The 17,461-nt window shown below is 34.7% G+C and overlaps 1 protein-coding gene across 5 annotated transcripts in view; it reads left to right on the top strand.

The window, feature by feature from the left end:
* Positions 1 to 17,461, top strand: part of COL24A1 (collagen type XXIV alpha 1 chain) — a 404,519-nt gene that overhangs the window by 248,906 nt on the left and 138,152 nt on the right. For all 5 annotated transcript variants that reach the window (XM_086717446.1, XM_025934829.2, XM_086717444.1 and 2 more), the window contains 4 exons: positions 1,325 to 1,378; positions 1,633 to 1,677; positions 1,798 to 1,842; positions 16,965 to 17,018. In XM_086717446.1, coding sequence (XP_086573572.1) covers positions 1,325 to 1,378; positions 1,633 to 1,677; positions 1,798 to 1,842; positions 16,965 to 17,018 — 198 coding nt within the window. The remainder of the gene's footprint in view (positions 1 to 1,324; positions 1,379 to 1,632; positions 1,678 to 1,797; positions 1,843 to 16,964; positions 17,019 to 17,461) is intronic.

The raw sequence follows: 17,461 nt of genomic DNA, 5'->3' as shown, positions 1-17,461 counted from the left end.
CCCTAGGAGTACCCAGGAAGAGAGTGCTATTATAGTAAGCAGTTTTTGAAGAACAGAAAGCTAAAGCAACCTCACCTAAGGTGTTCCTTCGTATCAGCATGATGTATTGGGAAATGTGTATCACTATTCATTCAGTGCCTTCTCATTGCCTATTGACTTAAAAATAAACTCCAGTCTTTCACCTTTCAAGTCCCAGTCTTTCCAAAAATTTCTTAGTATAGAAAATACTTAATATAGAGATACTAAGAAATGCTACGTGTAATCAATAAACAATCTAAACAGACTACCTTTTTTTCATTCTTGGGTTTCCTACCTCTGTACCCTTTTCTCATACCATCCTATCCCTCTGTCCAGAGTTCCTTCTAGAGCATGATCTCCAACTGTCAAAATGATATCTTTATTCCCTAAACAAAAAAGTGAAAACTCTCTCCCTCCTTTGAATCCTTTTCACCCTTAAATGCCTTTTCTCTCCCTATATTATAATCAGTTGTATAATTTACCTTACCATTCTATAAACTTCGTGAAGGAGAAATTTTCTTATAGTCGTGTATCCCTGTAACACTGAATGCAGTCCTTTTCCACAGTAGATGCGACAGTGTTGTCAGTGTTACAGAACTGAGTTATTCCCTTTGAAAGGGACTTTAAGATCAGATCTTCTAAGGAGAGTTATAGTTTAGGCATGGAGACATATACTACCATTTATTTAGAGAGTGACTTTTGCAACCACTGGTTCTTCACAGCTATTAACAGAATATTGATAGCAACTTAACTTAGCTTTAAATTTACATGAATATTCATTCCTAGCTGTATTTTCTGTCCCTTTTCTGTGTCCCCAACCGTCTTCCAGTAACTACTGACAAGCAGGTGCATAACAGGCACAATGCAGTCAGCCCTCATTTTCTAACAAAGAGAAAAATGCCATTCCCAAGATATAAAACTCAAGTAGACAGTTGGATAAACAAGCCAGCCACTTTTAAGTTAGTGTAGAGTTGTCCTTAGAATTTATTGTGGCTAGCTCCTGAGTGAACAAGATGAACGAAATAGTGAAATAACAAACCTGTGCTGTAACCACCTCCGCAACTGAATCATCTGTTGTCATGGCCTTATATTTTATTCTTTGGCCTTAAATCTTGAAAATACTGGCTTGATTGTCCCATACAAAGAGGTTCATCCATATACCTAGCTGTATTATTTTCTGTGTTCATGGTACAGAAACAAATAGGAGTTTGTCAAGAAGAACACAGTGTGTTTATTTGTAAGGATGCAGAATGTTAAAAAAAAAAAATTTTAAATTAAGAAGAGGATTTTGTTTTTCCATCCCTAGGGACCAAGAGGACCAGATGGTCTCATAGGGGAACAAGGTATACAAGGTTCCAAGGTAAACACTGATTTTCTCATTTCATAAGCAGTTAAGTTTTTTTGAGCCTTCCTTACAAAAGTATGGTTCTGAATTTTCTCTTGGTATAAATATGAAACATACATAGAGTTTTTATTACACACAGAGAAATGTTTTCTTTTAAATATTGAACTACATACTTGATGCCTTATTTTCTTGTATGTGAGTGTAGGCTAGCATGTATAAGACCATAATTCACATTTGTATTAATTCCTCTGGTATTGATACTTTGTTAGGGTGAAAAAGGAGATCAAGGAAAAAGAGGGCCTTATGGTCTTACTGTAAGTAGTAAAACATTTAACATTAAAGATGAATGTGTAAAATCTTCCCCATTTTTCTCCATGTGTGATTAATAATTGGTGAGGGAGTTACTTGACCCAAGCATTTTCTTCCTTATATAGGGTAAGACTGGAAACCCTGGAGAGAGAGGAATTCAAGGGAAACCAGTAAGTAATAAAGAATAGTTAAACAATGAATAAATTTTGTTCAGTTTATTCTCTGACACAACTCTTGTGACTATTCCACGTGCTAGACTAAGAGAATACCAGCTCTCTTCCTCCTTCAGTCGTTAGGGTGGTGTTTTACTTGAGCAAGTTGCATCCTCATTGTAGGGCTGAGGTTTACCCACCTATAAACTGTTGGTGATAACTGTTACTTTTACTCTACCCTAGGTATGATTAATTTTTCTAGGGGCGCCGGGGTGGCGCAGTCGGTTAAGTGTCCGACTTCAGCTCAGGTCACGATCTCACGATCCGGGAGTTCGAGCCCCGCGTCAGGCTCTGGGCTGATGGCTCAGAGCCTGGAGCCTGCTTCCAATTCTGTGTCTCCCTCTTTCTCTGCCCCTCCCCCGTTCATGCTCTGTCTCTCTCTGTCTCAAAAATAAATAAACGTTAAAAAAAAATAAAAAAAAATTTTTTTCTGTAAAATCCATTTTAAAATAAAATGGCGCAATATTGTATAAATTAATGGAATATTGATAAAGCTAACATAACAAGAAACTTCTTTGAGGCTTCTTGCCTACTTTCATTTTAAGTCCAGTGCTCTTCAGACCCTTGGAATGTGGACGTATGTCTGTCATCATGCTTTGCCGTGGCACTGCTCTTAGAGTTTTTAATATTAGCGAATGCTACGTATTTTCCTACTATCAAAAAATCTTTTCAGAAGTATATAGTTTTTTCCCTGAGTGGCAACAAGTTCTCTTTTATGGTCATAGCATAGAAACAGGCAGGAGTTTGTCAACCAAAAGAAGATCACAAGGTCTTCGTTCACTAACTGAAGGGGAGAAATGTTAAAAACAAAAACAACAAATATATATTTAAATATATATGTATGTATTTATAGATATATAAATATATATATATATTTTTATATATGTGCATATGTACACACATATATGTGATAGCACATATGTAAAAATTTTGAGCACATAGGCTTATGAGCTTTCATACATTTCATACATTTCTGGTTTTATTTAGAATCGTGATTTTTATGATAATTATAATTTTAATGATATTTTGCTTTGTCATGTACATATACATACTCAATTTAAAATTCTAAAATTAGATAATAATTTAAATGGCTGGCAACTGAAGAGCCAGAAAAGGATAAGAGAAAAATGTTTTTTCCTGCTATAGCAATTGTCACTAATGTCATTGCATTTATGTGTTCCTCTTTGAAATCTGCTGCCCCCTGCCTGTTGTTTCCCATAATGGCATTATATTTGACAGTGGTCAAATCTAAAACATCAGAAACCTAAAAGAGAAAAATGTATTCAGGGAAAGAACTTGTGTGTGACAGTGTTATTAACTGAAGTCATCCCCAAAGAATATTCTTTGAGTATTAATATTCATCATCTTGGTTTCTGTTATATCAATGCAAATGTTATTTCTGTAGATATTTTCCATTTTACTACACTGTATACAAAGCTAACATGTAGCAATGCATAGAGAAATTTGGAGCCCATTGAGTTCATTCTTTTCATTGTAAAGAAATGAGGTCTAGAGAAAAAAAATTACTTACCTATTTTATATATTGTTGATATTCCTTAGAATTTTATTTTTATTTGCAGCCTATCAGATATGCCTAGATAAATATGATATGTGATGTTTGACTTCCTCAATCAAATAAAAGACATTAGAACCATTTTGTAACCATAGCTTAAGTCAAGCAATGCCTAGACTCCTGGAAGAGTAAAATTACTTTAGTGGATGACATGTATTGGACGTTAAATCATGAATTTATAGTAGTTATTGAGGTTTACATGGCTCTATACCTATATTGTCTTCTTGATTGAACAGAAATAGGCTTTTGAGATCTTAGGGAAGCTAGGATCAATCAATCCAAGAAATCCAGATGTCCCCAAAGATTTATTTGATCCTACAGAGAGTAATCTCAATGTCTCTAGTCATTTATGCAACTGTCAACAAGCAGGCAGCGCTATATAATAGAAAGGTCAGATTGACTTTTGTTCCAGTACATCCTCCTAATAGCTATATAGTTTGATTAAATTGTCGTAATTCTAAAGCCATATATTAAATGAAAAATGGTAACACATATAGTATTCTGTTTGTCAAGATAACCAGGAAAAGTACATTTGTTTATGGGCCAACACTATTTCCTATACTTGCCTTCCATCCATGTGTAGATCTGGCTCAAAGGAGAAATCAAGAGGAAGGGCCATGATCTATTGTGTTATTCAGGTGGTAAAACCTGAGTAACTGTTTTTCGATTTCTGAATCTTATAAAAATTATAACTATTGGGGCCCCTGGGGGGCTCAGTTAGTTGATTGTCCAACTTCGGCTCAGGTCATGATCTCACAGTTTGTGGGTTCAAGCCCTGCATTGGGCTCTGTGCTGATGGCTCAGAGCCTGGAGCCTGCTTCGGATTCTGTGTCTCCCTCTCTCTCTGTTCCTCCCCCACTCGTGCTCTGTCCTGTCTCTCAAAAATAAATATTTTAAAAAACTATAACTATTTTTAATATTTTTTAGTCTAGATATTCTTTTAGTTGATGAGTTAGGGCTGTTAAATCTTCAACTATGATTTTGTAATTTTGTTTCTCTCTTTAGTTTTGTCAAATTTTGCTTTATATATTTTGAAATGCTATTTTTAGAGTATTCACGTTTATGGTGATTATGTCTTCCTGATCAACTGATCCCCTTTTATCATTATGAAATATTCCTCTATATCTCTGGCAATAGTTTTTATTCCTAATAATACTATTTATTTTTGAAATCTGCTTTATTTGATTAATAAGTCTGTTCAGACTTCTTTCACTTACAGTTTGCATAGCCTATCTTTTCTGTTCATTTACTTTCAACCAACCGATCTGTGTTTTGGTATTTAAAAAAAATTTTTTTTAACATTTAATTATTATTGAGAGACAGAGAGACACAGAGCCTGACGCAGGGCTCGAACCCACAAACTGCGAGATCATGACCTAAGCTGAAGTCAGTTGCTCAACCAACTGAGCCACCCAGGCACCCCAAAGTGGTTTGGTATTTAAAGTGAGGGTCTTATAGTTGGGTCTTGCTTTTTCATTCATACTGAAAATCTCTACCTTTTAATTTGTGTTTGGTCCATTTCCATTTAATGTATTTATCAATTTGGTTGTACTTTGGTCAATCATTTTATGATTGTTTTTCCTTGTAGTGGTGCTGTTGTTGTTCAGTGCCTTCTTTTGGCAACGAGAACTCCATTTTAATTTAGATATTGGCTTTTTAGCTATACTTCTTTGCTCTATTATTTTTTTAAGTTTATTTATTTATTTATTTTTGAGAGAGAGAAAGAAAGGGAAAGCACACAAGCAGGAGAGAGAAAGAATCCCCAGCAGGTTCCATGCTATCAGCACAGAGCCCTATGCGCATCTTGATCTCATGAACCATGAGATCATGACCTGAGCAGAAATCAAGAGCTGGACTCTTAACCTACTGAGCCACCCAGGTGCCCCTGCACTATTATTTTATTAACCACTATTAAGTGGTTATTCTAGGTCATGAGTCAGTAAACTTTTTCTGTAGAAACAAGTGCTGGTCTAGATTTGACTCCCAGACTGCAGTTTGCCAGTACATATCCCAACTTTCTGTAGTCTTCTTAGAGTTAACAGTGATACTTAACACAATTGTAAGAAACTTGCAACCATATAGACCCATTTACCACCAACTTCCTGTTGTTTATGCCATAAATGTTTTATGTATTATATCTGTGTGTGCTATAAACCCCTTATTGCAAAGTTAAAATTTTGCTTTAATATAAATGAAGTATTTTGGGTTTAACATAAGTGAAATATGTATTTTACGGTTTTGGTGGGGGGAAGTAGTGGGTTTTTTTATCTATGCATTTAGTTTTTCTGATGTTCTCCATTCCTTTTTATAGATATACATTTCCAAATATATATATATTTATAGATATATAGATATAGATATAGATATATACATACCCAAATGTATTCATTTCCCTGAAGCCTATGGAACTTCCTTTAGAAGTTCTTATAGTCAAACTCTGCCAGTCATGAATTCTCTCAGTATTTTTTTTTACAAAAAAAGTCTTTATTTCACTATCATTTTTTTCTTATACATGAATTTTTTTAAGTTTTTATTTTAATTCCAGTTAGTTATCATACAGTGTTATATTAGTTTCAGGTATACAATATAATAATTTAGCATTTTCATACCTCACCCTGTGCTCATCACAAATGCACTCCTTAATCCCCATCATCTGTTTTTCATCCATCCCAACCCACCTGCCCTCTGGTAACCCTCAGTTTGTACTCTATAGCTAAGAGTCTCTTTTTTCATTTGCCTCTCTCTCCCCCCCCCCTTTGCTCATTTTTTTTTTTTGTTGTTTCTTAAATTCCACATATGAGTGAAATCATATTTTTCCACTGGATATAGAATTCTGGGTTGACAAGATTTTCTTTTATTTGTTTGCATTCAGCACTATGAAGATGACATGGCCATTTTCTTATTTCTAATGAGAATTCCACATTTATCTTTATCATTGTTTCCCCCATATGTAATATATCATTTTTCTCTAGCTCCTTTTAAGATTCTCTCTTTATTTTTGGCTTTTGGTAGTTTAAGTATGATGTGCCTAGATGAATTTTCTTCACATTTATTCAGCTTGAGATTTGCTGAGATTCTTTTGTATGTAAGTTTCTATTTTCACTAAATTTGGAAAATTTTCCACTTTATTTCTTTTGATTTTTTTTCTATTTTATCTTCTTTCTCCTTTCCTTTTTCAAAAATTCCAAGTAATTATATATTAAACATTTTGATATCATCCCTTAGGTCTCTGGGGCTTTTATTCATTCCTATTTTAATCTTTTTCCTTTTTACTTTTTTCAATAGAGTAATATGACTCTATCTTCACTCACATTTTAAGTCCATTCAGTGAAATTTTATTTATGGTATTGAATTTTTAAGTTTTATTTCCGGTGTTTAATTATCAGTTCTATAACTTCCATTTTTTATAGATGCTGTCCTGAGATTTCCTGTTTGTTTATTCACCATAAGTGTATTTTTATTTACATTACTGAGCATATTTTAAATAGCTACTTTAAAATCCTTATGGGATAATTCTATCTGGGTAATCTTGAGTGTGGTTGTGTTAATTGCCTTTTCTTGTTAATATGGGAAATTTTTCCTGTCCAGTAATTTTGAATTATATCTTGGACATCTTAAATGATTTGTTGTAGAAATTCCAAATTCTGTTATATTTCTTTAAAGAGTGCTCTTTGTTTCATTTTGGTTTTTAATTTGGCAAATTGTTTACTTGACTGCTTTTAAACTCCAGATATTCTCTCCTCTGTGGTAAATGGCTGCTGAAATATCTGTCCAGTTCTTTTAGGCTTTGCTGGGCTGCTCAGTTCTACCACATCAATACATACTTTAAATGCCAGCAAGAGAATTAGGCAGAGGTTATACTCAGAACTTCAGGCTCCTCCTCTCTGACTTTCTCTTCCATACAGCTGACTTCCCTACAGCTATGGTCATTCCATATTCTACCCTCTGGGTCTCCATGCCAGTAAGGCTGCAGGTTTTTATCCCCCTTTTTTCTTAACTATCCTACATATCTTACCTTCTTTGTGAAAAGCCATATTTAAAAAAAAAAATCAGACAGTGAAATTCCTTTCTTCTACATGTAGACCTTTCCACTCTAAATTTTGCCTATTTTGGGTCTTTCTCCAATGTTTTTTAAAAATATTTTGTCTTGGGTTTATAGTTATACCTGTATGTTAGTTTGATAGGAGCTATTGGCCAATATTGGAAGTGGAAACTCTTAACGGTTCTTCTTTAAGTAGTTTTCTCTGGAGGAACTCAGATTAATTGAGAAAGATTTATTTCTTAATCTTTACAAAAGAAAAAGTAATTCTTCCTCCCTTTTCAGATAATGATGCACATAGTTTTTATAATCCTACAATGAAAGAACATTCATATGCTTCCTTGCTTATTCTCATAAAAAGTCTTTGAGGATGATCTGTACACTTACTGAAAATGGAAAAGGCATTAAATGATTTCTTGTTGAAATTAGAAAAATGCAGTTCAGTATAGTAGATGAACATGGCATTGGAGTCAGACATTGGAAGTCAAATAGTGGTTCTGCCACTTAACTAACTGTTTTTGGCTTTATACAAATTATTTAATATCTCTGAGCCTCAGTTTTCCTGTCTTTAAAATGAGATACTTTCTATAATTATATCAAATGATGTTCATTATGTATTTGGCATAGGCTCTCAATATATAGCAACCACATACTTGTTCTTCTGGTCATCATTATTGTAGTTGCTGGATTGAAGTAATGGAGCAAGAAGTTCTACTACAAAGAATATATTTTCAATAGTATCTGAAAAGCCTTAAAGGGAATTTTTATTTTGTACCAGCTTATGCTTTCCTTTCCTGTCTCTAATAAAAATAAGTAGAATCCATAGATTATTTCATAACTTTGCCAAACAGCTTTTATGCACCAATGACATCATTAAAAGTATATATTAAGCTTGATATTGTATACAAACATACTTCACAAAGCAAATTGGGCAGACATTATTCAAGGTTCTGAACTTCTGCTCTATGTGTCAGTTGGTATAGCAAGCACAAAGGGAACCCTTACATTGATTCTGTCTCTTCATTTTGAATCCTTAATGTAGGCAGCGTATAATTTTCATGACTGAAATAGGGCCTTAGTCAGATGTGAGTCTGTGATTTTACATATCTTCCTTTCCTTAACCAGAGAACCATACACAACTAAATATAGCATTAATGGCTATCACTTGGAAAGCTTTATGTTGCTAGGAGTTTTTAATGTCTTTACTTCCGATTTAATGTCATATTTTTCTTAGCTTTTAGTTTTAATATAAAATGGTGATTGTGATCCACCGTATATTTGCCAACCTTCCCAAGGTCAATAATATAGAGCAGGCAAATTGCAAATAGACAAGGGCAGTATTTTCTACATCATTAACAGTCATCAGTGTCTGGCACATCATACATGCTCCACAAATTTTTAAATGGAAGGATCAAAGAAGACGTGGAATTCTATTTAGTTTTACATACTATTTTAGAATATACCTCCACTTCTGAGACTCAAGTTAATGGTACCATAGATGGCATGGTATAAAAATAGGGGAAAATAAAGGATATTAGCTCAATTTAGACATTTCTGGTCGTCTAGGTTCTGAGACTCCTATGCCTCTCCAGGTCTTAAGGGCATAAGTTATACTTACTAATATATCACAAGGTTATTATTTTTGGAGGAAAAATCATTTTCATATCAATATTAAAGGTACAAAATCTAAATTTGAAGTAATTCTGGATATTTGTCACTGTATATTAGTGGGGATTAAGTATAAGAATATAGATAGATATAAGGAATTCCTACAATTCAACAACAAAAAACAACTTGATGAAAACATGAGCAAAAAACCTGAAGAGACATTGCTTCAAAAAAGATATGCAAATGGCCAATAAACATATGAAAAGATGTTCAATATCACTAGTCATTAGAGAACTGAAAATCAAAACCACAATGAGATACCACTTGTCACCCATTAAGATAACTACTATTAAAAAAACACACACACACATTTGCATAGAAGATAACTAGTGTTGACAAAGATGGAGAAAAATCAGAGCCCTTGTGCATTGCTGGTGAGAATGTAAAGTGGTGGGGTTGCTATGGAAAACAGTTAGGTGGTTCCTCAGAAAGTTAAACATAGTATTACCATAGTATCCATCAATTTCACTTTAGATATATACCTCAAAGAATTGAAAGCAGGGACTCAGACACTTTTATACCAGTGTTTATAGGAACAGTATTCATAATAGCCAAAAGGTAGAAAAACCAACTATCCATCATTGCTGGATGAATAGATAGATATACAAAATATGGTATACATATAAAATGAAATATTATTGGACTTTATTAATGAAGGAAAATTTTTTAAGTTTTTCTTTAAAGTCCAGTTAAACATACAGAGTAAATAATAGTTTCAAGTGTACAATACAGTGATTCAGCATTTACATATATCACCAGATGCTCATCACAAGTGCACTCCTTAATCCCCATTGGCTATATAACCCATCCCTCCACTTACTACCCTTTTAGTAACCAGTTTGTTCTCTATACTTATGAGTTCCTTGGTTTTCCTCTCTCTCTTTTTCCTTTTGCCTTGTTTGTTTTGTTTCTTAGATTCCACATATGAATGAAATCATATGGTATTTGTCTTTCTCTGGCTGACTCATTTTGCTTAGCATAATACACTCTAGTTTCATCCATGTCATTGCAAATGACAAGATTTCATTCTTTTAATTTTTTTGGCTGAGTAATATTCCATTGTGTGTATACACGCATGTGTGTGTAGATGTATACCACATCTTCTTTATCCATTCATCAGTCTATGGACACTTGAGCTGATTTCATAATTTGCTGTTGTAGATAATGCTGCAATAAATATCAAAGTGCATGTATCCCTTTGATTTAGTGTTTTTGTACTCTTTGGGTAGATACCTAGTAGTGTGATTGCTGGATCAAAGGGTAGTTCTATTTTTAACTTTTTGAGAAACTCCATACTGTTTTCTAGAGTGGCTGCACCAGTTTGCTTTCCCACCAACAGTACAAGAGGGTTCCCCTTTCTCCACATCCTTGCCAACACCTGTTGTTTCATGTGTTGTTGATTTTATCCATTCTAACGAGTGAGGTGATATCTCATTGTAATTTTGACTTGCATTTACTGATGGTGAGTGATGTTGAGCATCTATTCATGTGCCTGCTGGCCATCTGTATGTCTTCCTTGGAAAAATGTCTATTCATGTCTTCTGCCCATTTTTTAACTGGATTATTTGGTTTTGGAGTTTTGAGTTTTATAAGTTCTTCATATATTTTAGATATTAACCCTTTATCACATATGCCATTTGCAAATATCTTCTCCTATTATATAGGATGCCTTTTAGTTTTGTTGATTGTTTCCCTTGCTGTGCAGAAGCTTTTTATTTTGATGAGGTTCCAATAGTTTATTTTTGCTTTTATTTCCCTTGCCTCCGAATACAGCTCTAGAAAGATGTAACTATGGCTGATGTCAAAGAAGTACTGCCTGTGTTCTTTTCTAGGAGTTTGATGGTTTCCTGTCCCACATTTAGGTCTTTCATCCATTTTGGATTTATTTTTATGTATGGTGTAAGAAAGTGGTTCAGTTTTATTCTTTTGCATGTTGCTGTCCAGTTTTCCCAATGCCATTTGTTGAAGATTCTGTCTTTTTCCCATTGGATGTTCTATCCTGCTTTGTTGAAGATCAGCTGCCCATATAGTTGTGGGTCTATTTCTGGGTTTTCTATTCTATTCCATTGATCTATTTGCCTCTTTCTCTGTCAGTACTGTGCTGTCTTAATGACTACAGCTTTGTAATATAGCTTGAAGTGCAGAATTGTGATGCGTCCAGCTTTGCTTTTCTTTTTCAGGATTGCTTTGGTTATTTGGGGTCTTTTGTGGTTCCATATACATTTTAGGATTATTTGTTCTAGCTCTGTGAAAAATGCTGAGAAGAATTGCATTATATGTGTAGATTGCTTTGGGTAGCATAGACATTTTAACAATATTTGTTCTTCTGATTAATGAACATGGAATGTCTTTCCATTTCTTTGTGTCATCTTCAATTTTTGCATCAATATTTTATAGTTTTCAGAGTACAGGTCTTTCACCTCTTTGGTTATATTTATTCCTAGGTATCTTATATTCTTGGTGCAATTGTAAATGGGATTGATTCCTTAATTTCTCTTTCTGCTGCCTCATTATTGGTGGGTAAAAATGCAACAGATTTCTGTACTTTGATTTTGTATCCTGCAACTTCACTGAATTCATTTGTCAGTTCTAGCAGTTTTGGTGAAGTCTTTTGAGTTTTCTATGTATAGCATTATATCATCCCAAACAGTGAAAGTTTTACTTCTTTCTTGCCAATTTGATGCCTTTTATTTCATTTTGGTGTCTGACTGTTGTGGCTAGGACTTCCAGTACAATGTTGAATAGAATTGGTCATAGTGGACATCCCTGTCTTATTCCTGACCATAGGAAAAGCTCCCAGTTTCTCCCCATTTAAGATGGTATTAGCTGTGGGTTTTTCATATTATCACCTTTATTATGTTGAGGTAGGTTCCCTCTAAACCTACTTTGTTGAGGTTTTTTATGATGAATGAATGTTTTACTTTGTCAAAACCTTTTTTTTTTTTTTTGCATCATTTGGAATGATTATCTGATTCTTAAACTTTCTGTAATTAATGTGATGTATCACATTGATTTGTTGGCAAGTACTGAACTACCCTTGCAACCCAGGAATAAATCCCACTTGATTGTGGTGAATGATTTTTTTTAATGTATTGTTGAATTTGATTTGCTAGTATTATTTGAGGATTTTTGAATCTATGTTGATAAGAGATATTGGCCTATAATTCTCCTTTTTTTTTTAGTGTTTTTATCTAGTTTTGATATCAGGATGATGCTGGCCTCATAGAATAAATTTGGAAGTTTTCCTTCCTTATCTGTTTTTTTGGAATAGTTTGAGAAAAATAGATGTTAACTCTTCTTTAAATGTTTGGTAGAATTCGCCTGTGAAGCCATCTAGTCCTGAACTTCTGTTTGTTAGGAATGTTTTGATTACTGATTCAATTTCTTTGTTGGTTATTTGTCTGTTCAAGTTTCTATTTCTTCCTGTTTCAGTTTTGATAGTTTACATGTTTCTAGGAATTCTTCCATTTCTTTTATGTTGTCCAATTTGCTGGCATATAGTTTTTCATAATATTCTCTTGTAAATTTTTATATTTCTGTGGTGTTGGTTGTTATTTTTCCTCTCGCATTTGTGACTTTACTTATTTGGGTCCTTTCTCTTTTCTTCTTGGTAAGTCTGGCTAAAGGTTTATCAGTTTTATTGATTTTTTTCAAAGAAGATCTGGTTTCATTGATCTGTTCTATCGTGGGTTTTTGTTTGTTTGTTTGTTTGTTTGTTTCTATATCATTTATTCTTGCTCTAATCTTTATTATTTCCTTCCTTCTGCTGGCCCTAGGTTTTGTTTGTAGTTCTTTTTCTAGCTCCTTTAGATGTAAGGTTAGGTTGTTTATTTGAGATGTTTCTTGAGTTGGCCTGTATTGTTATATAATCTCTCTTAGGACCACTTCTGCTGCATCCCAAGGGTTTTGAACCATTCTGTTCTCAATTTTATTTGTTTCCATGTACTTATTTTCTTTTTTGGGTTGACCCAAAAAGCCATGAATGTGTTAACCCATTCATTGTTTGGTATCATATTATTTAACCTCCATGTATTTGTGTTCTTTCCAGATGTTTTCTTCTGGTTGACTTCTAGTTTCATAGTGTGTGGTGCATGGTATGACTTCATTCTTCTTATATTTGTTGAGGACTGTTTTGTGACCTAATATGTGATCTATTATGGAGAATTTTCCATGTGCACTTGAAAAGAATGTGTATTCTGCTGTTTGGGGATGGAATATTCTGAATATATCTGTTAATTCCATCTGGTCCAACATGTCATTTAAAGCCATTGTTTCCTTGTTGATTTTCTGTTTAGATCATCTCTCCATTGATGTAAATGGTGTGTTAAAGTCCCCTATTATTACTGTATTATTATCAATTAGTTCCTTTATGTTTGTTATTGTTTTAAGTATGTGGGTGCTTCACGTTAGGTACATAAATATTTACAACTGTTATATCTTCTTGTTGGATTGTCCCCTTTGTGATTATATAGGGTCCTTTTTTATCTCTTGTTACAGTCTTTTTTTTTTTTTTTAAGTCTAGTTTATTGGGATGCCTGGGTGGCTTAGTCGGTTAAAGGTCCAACTTCAGCTCAGGTCATGATCTCATGGTTTATGGGTTTGAGCCCCACATTGGGCTCTGTGCTAACAGCTCAGAGTCTGGAGTCTGCTTTGAATTCTGTGTCTCCCTCTCTCTCTGCCCCTCCTCTCTCTCTCTCTCTCTTTCTCTCTCAAAATTAAATAAACATTTTTCAAAAAGTAAAGTCAAGTTTATACAATATAAGTATTGTTACTCTGGCTTTCTTTTGACATCCATTTCATGATAAATACTTCTCTGTTCCTATATGTAGGCAGCATATAGATGGGCCTTATTTTTTTTTTTTTTTTACCCATTCTGACATTCTGTGTCTTTTGATTGCAGTGTTTAGCCCATTTACAAAGTCATTATTGATAGATATGTATTTATTGCCATTTTATTATTTTTCTTGTGGTTGTTTCCCGAGATTTTCTCTGATCCTTTCTCACCGCTTTCCTGGTTTTCTGATTTTCTTAGTGATATATTTGTATTTATTTCTTTTTATTCTTTGCATGTTTATTAGTGGTTTTTAATATATGGTTACCATTAGATTTGTCAATAACCTCCTCTGCATATTGCAGTCTATATTTAAAGTTGATGGTCATTTAACTTTGAACCCATTCTTTTCTCCTCTCCTGCACCATGTTTTAGGTATGTTATTATATTTTGTATCCTTTACTGATTTACTGATTTTGTGTTTTTCCTGCCTTTAGGTTGTCACTTTTTGTCTTTCCTTTCCACTCAAAGAATCTCTTCAAATATTTCTTAAAGGGCTATGTCAGTGGTCATGAATTCCTTCTGCTTTTGTTGATCTAGGAAACTCTTTATCTCTCCTTTCATGCTGAATGATAGCCTTGATGGATAGAGTGTTCTTGGCATCAGATTTTTCCCATTCAGCACTTTGAATATATCATGCCACTCCCTTCTGTCTTGCCAAGTTTCTGTTGTGAAACCTCCTGCTAGCCTTATGGATTTTCCCTTTTAAGTTAAAGACTCTTTTTATCTTGCTGCTTTTAAGATATTTTCTTTATTACTAAATTTTGCAAATTTAATTACGATATGTCTGGTGTGAGTCTACTTTTGTTGATTTTGATGGAAATTCTCTGTGCCTCCTAGATTGGGATGTCTATTTTCTTCCCCAGATTAGGGAAGTTTTCAGATATTATTTCTTCAAGTAAATTTTCTGCCCCTTTTTTTCTCTCTTCTTCTCCTGGGACTCCTATAAAACAAATGTTACTATGTTTGATGGAGCCACTGAGTTCCCTAAGCCTATTCTCATTTTGCATAATTCTTCTTTCTCTCTTTTGTTAAGCTTTATTGCTTTCCATTATTTTGTCTTCTAGGTCATTAATTCATTCCTCTGCTTCTTCCAACTTGATGTTCATTACATCAGGTGTGTTTCTAATCTTATTTATTGCACTCTTCACCTCTGACTGATTCTTTTTTTAACTCTTTTATCTCTGTGATAAGGGTCTCACTGATGCCCTCCATTCTTTTCTCAACTTTGGCGAGTATCCTTATCATGGTTTAAATTCTCCATCAGGCATGTTACTCATATATGTTTTGCTTAGATCTCTGGCCACAACTTTATCTTGTTCTTTCATTTGGGATAAATTCCTCTGGCTTCTCATTTTGTCTAAGTCTCTGCTTGCTTCTGTGTGTTAGAAAAGCCAGTTATGTCTCCTGTTCCTGAAAGTAATGACCTTATGAAGAAATAAGTTATTATCCAGGACCTGACACTTCAGGGAGTGTCTCCAGTGTGTGCTGCATATGCCCTACTATTTTGTTCCAGCTGCTCTACCCTTCAGGCTGTTCATTGGCAGAGGCTCCTCTTGCCTACTGTGGGCAATTATTGGCCCTTGGCCTGAATGTGGTGAGATGTAACTAGGTGTTCTCTAGTCTGCTTGTGAAATGAGACCTGTCACCACCTCCACCAGAATTGAGGCCCTGCAAAACTCTCTAGTAGGCAGATGTGGTGTGGTCAGGGATTTGTGTTGGTCTTCTTGCAGAGTAGCCTGCCACACTGGGACTGAGGCAGGCATGACCGAGAAAGGCAGTTCCACCAGAGTGCAGGGTGGTGGGGCTTAGTGTAAGCATGGTAGGCAGACAGTGCCAGCACTGTGCTTTTTCCTGCAGGTGGCTCTGTGTTTATGCTGAGGGATGGGGGAGAAAAATGGTGTTGGCAGCAACTTTGTTCCAGAGAAGTGGAGAGGCATCTCCTTGAAAGCTGCCTCTCAGAGACCTACTCCAAGAAGAGTGAATCATCTCCCCACTGTGCCTGAGGAGTTCTTCTTATAACTGTTTCCACACTGTATGCCCCTAGGTTGTCTGCCTGCCTTCTGTCCAAGAGCAGTGCAGTGCTTTTCAGGCTCTATCTCTGCCAAGCCTGTTAACCTTTAAAATTCTAGGCTTTAAGCCCCAGTGGGTGCAAAAACTCACAAAATTCAGCCCTTCTGATTTCCTAAGCCAATAGTATGGGAAACATTCTCATTTTGCATTCCCTTGTGTGCTCCTCTCTCTTGACCTTCTCTAAAACCATTACTCCCTCCCCTACACAGCAGCCAGGATCCATTTCTTCCCTAAACCATGTCTCTATACTTCCTGCCTTCTTCAATGTGACCTTTTCTCTCCTTTTAGTTGTGGAGTTTGTTCTTTCAGTCTTCAGGTTGATTTCTGGGGTACTAGGATGATTTTATAGTTACCTTGTATTTGTGGGACTAGGTGAGCCTAGGGTTTTCATACTCCACTAGCATCTCCTCCTTTCCAAAAATGAAGGAAGTTTTGATACATGTTATAATATTGGTGAAACTTGAAGACATTATGCCACATGAAATAAGTCAGAGACAAAAGAACAATGTGGTATGACTCTACTTATATAAAGCACTTTAAGTAATCAAATTAGAGGCAGAACACAAGAATTGTGGTTTCCAGGGGAACTGGGGAGGGAGAAAGGATGTTTTTTAATGGGGATAGAATTTCAGTCTGGGAAGATAAACAGTTTCTGAAAATAAATAGTGATTATGGTAGTGCAACAATGTGAAGGTACTTAATACCATAAAACTGCACACTTAAAAAGTATTAAAATGGAAAACTTTATGTTATATATATTTTAGCACAAAAAGAAAAGAGAGAATAGAGGTTGACAGATAGGTTAGGTGGGAAGATTATAAAGGAAAGCTAAGGTAAGGAAAATAAAACATGTTCAAGCATCACTTTTTCTTCAAATTTTGCCTTTGTTTATTCAGGGTTTACAAGGACCCCCTGGGAGTACAGGAGACAGAGGACTTGAAGGAGAACCAGTAAGTTTAACTTTTTATTTTTCTAATTGTATTTTCTTCATAATATACATTTACCTTCTTGTTATTGCCCTCCTGTACTGTGGTGGTACATTTTTGAAAGCAGAATTTATCATGGACACCTAATTCTATAGAAAATATTTTGCTGTGAATATAGTTTTTATTACCTTTCTGGTCTTATATTGTCAAATGTTCCTATCTCTCTGGAACTGCTAAAACTTCCCATATTTCTATTTTCAACAAAGACAGCTCTGTTTTATTGACTTACAGAAATTTTCTTTGTGAATGGCTAGCTGTTCTTATAATGATTATTACACTGCCACACACACACAATCATATTTTTGTGGCCAACTCTGTAATGAAATACCGTACAAAGAAGCCAAACTCTACATCTGATGGGCCCAAATGCACAAACATGACAGAAATGTTGGTACACCAGTAATGTA

Source organism: Puma concolor, chromosome C1 (genome assembly GCF_028749965.1).
Source record: "Puma concolor isolate L17-30 chromosome C1, mPumCon1.1.hap2, whole genome shotgun sequence".
Classification (NCBI taxonomy): Eukaryota; Metazoa; Chordata; class Mammalia; order Carnivora; family Felidae; genus Puma; species Puma concolor.
The sequence above is the reverse complement of the archived record's forward strand: the minus strand, read 5'-3'. Positions and strand labels throughout refer to the sequence as shown.